The sequence below is a fragment of the Netta rufina genome, assembly GCF_964035555.1.
Source record: "Netta rufina genome assembly, chromosome: 2".
Taxonomy (NCBI): Eukaryota; Metazoa; Chordata; class Aves; order Anseriformes; family Anatidae; genus Netta; species Netta rufina.
This window is the reverse complement of record NC_140124.1, coordinates 64,871,455-64,877,037: the sequence shown is the minus strand read 5'-3', so window position 1 is coordinate 64,877,037 and position 5,583 is coordinate 64,871,455. Positions and strand designations below refer to the sequence as shown.

The 5,583-nt window shown below is 47.7% G+C and overlaps 1 protein-coding gene across 1 annotated transcript; it reads right to left on the bottom strand.

The window, feature by feature from the left end:
• Positions 1-463: 463 nt before the first annotated feature.
• On the bottom strand, positions 464-5,165 carry RPSA (ribosomal protein SA). Its single transcript, XM_084281383.1, has 7 exons — positions 5,036-5,165; positions 4,649-4,816; positions 3,985-4,103; positions 2,354-2,599; positions 1,402-1,530; positions 1,020-1,188; positions 464-602 (listed from the first exon to the last, which is right to left on the bottom strand). Exons 2-7 carry the CDS (start codon positions 4,779-4,781, stop codon positions 508-510), a joined length of 891 nt encoding a protein of 296 aa, XP_084137509.1. The 5' UTR covers positions 4,782-4,816; positions 5,036-5,165; the 3' UTR covers positions 464-507.
• Between the last annotated feature and the right edge of the window lie 418 nt (positions 5,166-5,583).

Below are 5,583 nucleotides of genomic sequence, written 5' to 3'. Positions count from 1 at the left end.
CCCCGCTATCCTCTCACTCCCCAGCCCCTCTGCACCAGCTCCCTACTAGCCTCCACTCACCACCCAGCACACAGCCCAACAGCAGCCCTCATCCTGTGAATCCCACCTCCTTGATCTCCCCCTCCCTCAGCTGCTTGACCAGGTCATTGCAGACACATCGCTGCAGACACCCTTGTGCATGCACATCCTTGGCATGGAAGCATTTGACCAGCAGCCTGGCCAGCTCACAGCTGTTACTAACACCTTCCAAGTAAGTCTCAGGACAATAAATAGTGCTGATAGAATTTGCACTCCTTCAGCTCCTCTGCTGAGGCTTCATCCAGCATTTTAATATATATCCAGAAGAACACACCTTGACCATGGACTATGACCCACACCACTCAGTATAGTATTCTACATTTGACATGCCAACAGGGGGTAGAAGAAAAAGACATACCAAGCAGCACTCACACAAAGCAGGATGTGTATTAAACCAAACTTTATTCTCACAGTACAGTGGCTCTGAAGTTAAGACCACTCCGTGGCAGTCCCAACCCACTCTGTTGCCTGGGCAGTGGGAGCTGCTGACCAGTCCTCAGTGGCAGGCTGGGCACTCCAGTCCTCTGCAAATGAAAGTGCAACAAAATTCTCAATGCATCCCTGCTCTTTTCACCCACTAAACCACATTACAGACTCTACTACTCTTTGTGCATGCAAGTGGAAGTACACATGGAAACTACCCAGTGCTCTTTTAATGACCCCAATAGCTTATTGTAGATTTCCAGGAACACCGAGCCAAGGCAGGCTCAAGTCTGCCTTAAAAATATATACATTTAATGTCTAGAGACAGTCAGTGCTGGAAAACACTTACATAGAACCATCCCATGAGCACCATGTTTTCCCTACAAAATACTGAAGTGAGACTTGCTTAAGACAGGCAAATCAGCATACCACCACTGGGCACACCCTGCAGCTGATCACACAGTGAAGACTCATTTCTTTCTCCCTAGACCCATGGACATCCCCACCTCCAAACTGACCTGTAGGGAACTGCTGTATCGGCACAGATGGGACTTGCACTCCCTCAGACCAATCTGCAACCTCAGGCTGAGGAGGAGCAGTGAATTCAGGAGCTGGGGCCGTCCATTCAGTTTGGAACTCCTCCTTCGTAACAGCTTTCTCAGCAGCAGCCTGCTCCTCCTTCTCAATCTGCAACGGAAGGGCATAGCTGACATCTCCCAGAAACATCTCACCACCCACACTAACACTCAGCAGTCAGTAAGCACCAACTAACAATTAACTACCACCTGAAGTGTCCAGTTCATTATATTGGCAAAGTCTGTCCTCAATGGCACAGGACCACAGGCAGGAGCACAAGCAGCACACCTCATACTGGCACAACACTTTCCACAGGTCTCCTACCTCCTCAGGATCCCTGTAGAAGTACAAGTCAGGCATGACTTCCCATGGATGTTCACGGGAGATGGTGCCACGCATGCGCAGGACCTCCCGAGCCAGCATCCACCACATCAGACCCACTGAATGGGCTCCCTGAACAGAGTAAGAAAGTTAGGTTTAGCTCTGCTTCAAAACTAAGCCTTTACAAGAGGAAGAGACTAGGGAGCAACCAAGATTCTTCCTGGCAAGAGAAAGGCATTGTTTGCTAATGCCTGACAGACCTGTTATGCATTTGGACTCAGGACATGGCAACTTCAAATTCATAGCAGCATTATCACAACACTGCAGTCACCAACATCTGAATTAGCCTGATAACCAATTCTCCTGCCCAATGTCACAGAAATGTTATCCACAAGACAGGGATTATGCTTATCATTTACACTACTACAAAGAAACGAAGAAACTTAAATGAATCTTACACATATAGTCAGATTTGGCTTACATTAGCTTTGGTTAATAACAATGTTTAAATAGGGATCAAGAAGTTTCCTAATTCCTTAACCTTTACCTTTCAGGTGGTTTCTGGTATGGCAATATTTCACATCAGTTTCATCATAAATTGACATGGTTTTTCTTTCTTATCAATGAACTGTGGCAAGATTGACTACCAAGCTCTTCATTGGGCCAAAAAGACCCTCCGGCTGTCAGTAAGTCCAGCCAGGTTACTGTAGCACACGCCCTATGCTTGAGAGCTCCTTGGCCAGAAGTTAGCCTCAGCTCCAAGCTCCAATTGTGTGCCATTCACCTCCTCCCCCGACCCACCTGCTGGCTTGCCAGAAACCTTAATTAGCTAATCACTTTGGGAACATTCCAGATACATCCAGGAACATCTCAACCTTCCCCTGCAAAAATGCATTCATCTTGCATCCCAGTGCATGTTTAGAGAAAGCAGCTTTCAGTGCTTCAAATCACTAACCTTATTGTTGCAGGGGATGGCAATATCCACATAGCGTAGTGGGGAGTCAGTGTTGCACAGCGCAATGGTGGGGATGTTGACATAAGACGCCTCCGTCAGTGGCTGATGATCAGCCCTGGGGTCCGTAACAACCAGGAGTCGTGGCTCACGGAAAGCTGCCTGGATCTGATTTGTGAAGGTACCAGGGGTAAAGCGTCCAGCAATAGGAGTAGCCCCAGTGGCAGCAGCAAACTTCAGAACAGCACGCTGCAAAACAGACCACAAATGTGAAGCAGGATATTCAATTTCAAACAACTTGCCCTGGTGTGCTGTCAGTGAACACATTAACTTCTTTCAGTTCTTGTGCAACCAAGGCTCAGGCACTAATTTAAAAGCAATAAAAGCACTTAAAAATAACTCCTTCTTTTGGTGTTGCAGGTAAGATCACATCCACCAGCAATGCTGGAAGTCAATATACAGAACAAAAGCTTCCCTAACCTAAATTAGTTGCATGTTCTATTCCAAAATTAAGTCTCAAAAACAAATCATGGAAAGCATAGGCATAAAATGGCTTTATAAAACCATCTACACTGGAAAATACCTTCAAGATCATGTAGTCCAACCATCAGTCTGACCTACAAAGTCCCATAACTAGACCAGGCCCCTGGTCACATTAATCCATAAGAAAAATGATTTTACATCAACTACTCCTACATCCATTTACTATCCAGTAGTGTAACTTCACTGACTACAGGAAAAGCTCACTAGTAAATATAGGCAGACTAATCACATCTACTAAGACTACAGTTGCAGTCATCTGCAACAGCTTTCAATCTCCCAGGCATCAGCCGGCAGGACATGTGGCAGGGCCTAGTATTAAATCCCAATCATAGAGGGAGCTCCTCTCCTGGCATTACCAAAAACCCTGCCATCTGGTTTGCTGTAGCACACTTCCGACACTTGAGAGCTCATTGGCCAGAAGCTGACCTGAGCATCAAGCTTTAACAATGTGCAGGTCAAGTAAATAGGAACTCGTGCTTTGCTTCTGTAAATCTGTTCATCATCTTCCCCTACATTTGTGGCGCCACATGGATTACTCCAAAGAAAACACGCGCACACGTAAACCTCAGCACCAATTAGATTTATTGGAAGGGTGCAATGCATCCCCTGCTATGAAAACAGTTCTTATGCTAAAAATCTAAAGTGATAAATTAAAAAATATATGTTACTATTTCCTGTTCAACAACAGAGTTATTTCTTCTTTGAAAACCTTTCTATCGCATACTTTTTGTCCCCACAAAGCCATGCTGATGACTCAAGGAATGAATGGGTGACTGGGGGTGCAGAAGACTGACTACTAATACACTGGAAACCCAACAGGATATAACCAAAAGAAGATAAAAAAAAAACAAACAAACTTCTCACATCCTCCCTGAAACCTATGGGAACTGGGGACAGGGGGGAACCCTCCGTGGAACTGTTCTACACTTCAAGCATAACACACGAGGAATGCTTCTGAAACAGTGTTACTAGTGCCAAAGTTTGCATTTTCCACTTTTATCATCAAGCTGCCACTGGCATGCCATGATGCATGCCAAAAGAGTCCTGCTCCCAGGACTGAAGGCCTTATCACCAGCAAAGAATGCCCATACCTGTCCAGTATTCCTGGAAGAGATTACGCTCACATCAGCTGGGTTCTCAATAGCAACAATGGCACGGGCTGCCAGGAGAAGTTTTTCCCAGGTCCTCTTCAAATTGATGATGTAAATACCTACGGGTGACAAAAGGATTTAAAGTAACCATCAAACAAGTTTCTAACTCAAGATAGCACTCTTCTGCTAATAAGTTTGTCATGACTGCATTTACTTGAAAACTCTAGATAGTGGAAAGTTGTGCAAAGAAAAATTTTACCATATAGGCTTAAGATATCATGCTCCAGCACCTACCAGTACAGACCAGGACCTGGCAAGAGTTGCTGCATTTTAACATGCTGCAGCTCAGCTTGCAGCTGAGTTTTGTCAGCTCAGTGCTAACAAGAAGTAAAAATTACTGCTGTGACACTAAAATAATTTTGTTATCATAGTAATGACCATAATCGAGCACTGAATCATTTACTGAGGTCTAAAATCAGTGCTTTGTTGTACTTCTTGGAGTAACATGACTTAACTACTAAGGATTACCATACTTTTAAGGCCATCAACTACCAGGAAGCTCGAGCACTGGCACTTGCCATGTTTCCCCAGCTCTGCCCACCAAATCTCTGCAGCCACCCGGACTGGCTGTGCCTAAAGCCTGCTTCCCACCCCTGGGCTCTACCATCGCTCTTCCTCTTGTAGATGTACTGCTCCATCTGGAAGTCAAGGTTAGTGCCTCCCAGGTGGGTCCCGGCAGCGAGGAATTTGAGGACATCCTCCTCCTTCATCTGCAGGACATCGAGACCTCCGGACATTGTGGGGTTTCCCTCTGGAAGCGACGACAGGGAACCTGCGGGCACAAGCACCCCGTTTCACGCATAGCACGCGCCCACGCCGCCATCATGGCCGCCATCTTGGCGCCCTCGGCCTCGCCTCGCCTCGCCTCCCCTCCCCTCCACCCCTCCCGGCGGGCCCCGACCTCTCCCGAGGGCCGGGCCCAGCACGGGGGGGACGCAGACAGAGAATCACCGCCCCCCGGCCGCCCCCGACCCCCAGACCCGGGACCCACGCGGCCAACGCCGTGTGGAGGCCTCAGCAGGCGCCGAAAGAAAAGGACGGCCGCTTCCGCGCCATGCCTATATATGGCCCTGCGCCGGCCAATGGGGAGCGCCGCGCCCCCCGGAAGGGCGGGGCTCCGCCGGTTGCTAAGGAAGGAAGTGCCTAGCGACCGGGGGAGGCCTGCGCGTGGCAGGGCGGGCTGTCTGCCTGGGCTACCCGGAAACCGAGGGGAGGGGAGGGGAAAGTGCTTTTGCCGCTGCTTCCGCAGGGCTTTCATCGCTAAAGCAGGCTGGCCAAAATCACAGAATCACAGAATTTCTAGGTTGGAAGACACCTCGAGATCATCGAGTCCAACCTATGACCTAACACTAACAGTCCTCCACTAAACCATATCCCTAAGCTCTACATCTAAACGTCTAAATCCTCACTCCAAAAAGGAACAACGGGTCTTCTGATTTTATGAGCTACTTTTTTTTTTTTTTTTTTTTTTTTTGGGGTGGTGGTGGTGCAAGAGTATTCAGATAAATCACATGATGTTGGCTTCATTGTATCAAGCTC

Bases quoted from the DNA above. Each gene is read 5' to 3' on its own strand.
- RPSA (XM_084281383.1), bottom strand. From the start codon at position 4,781: ATGTCCGGAGGTCTCGATGTCCTGCAGATGAAGGAGGAGGATGTCCTC. The intron at 1,531-2,353 runs GTTAGTGATTTG...TACTCTGTTCAG, and splicing joins CCATCCCCTGCAACAATAAG to GGAGCCCATTCAGTGGGTCT. The intron at 603-1,019 runs GTCAGTTTGGAG...TTTCATTTGCAG, and splicing joins GATACAGCAGTTCCCTACAG to AGGACTGGAGTGCCCAGCCT.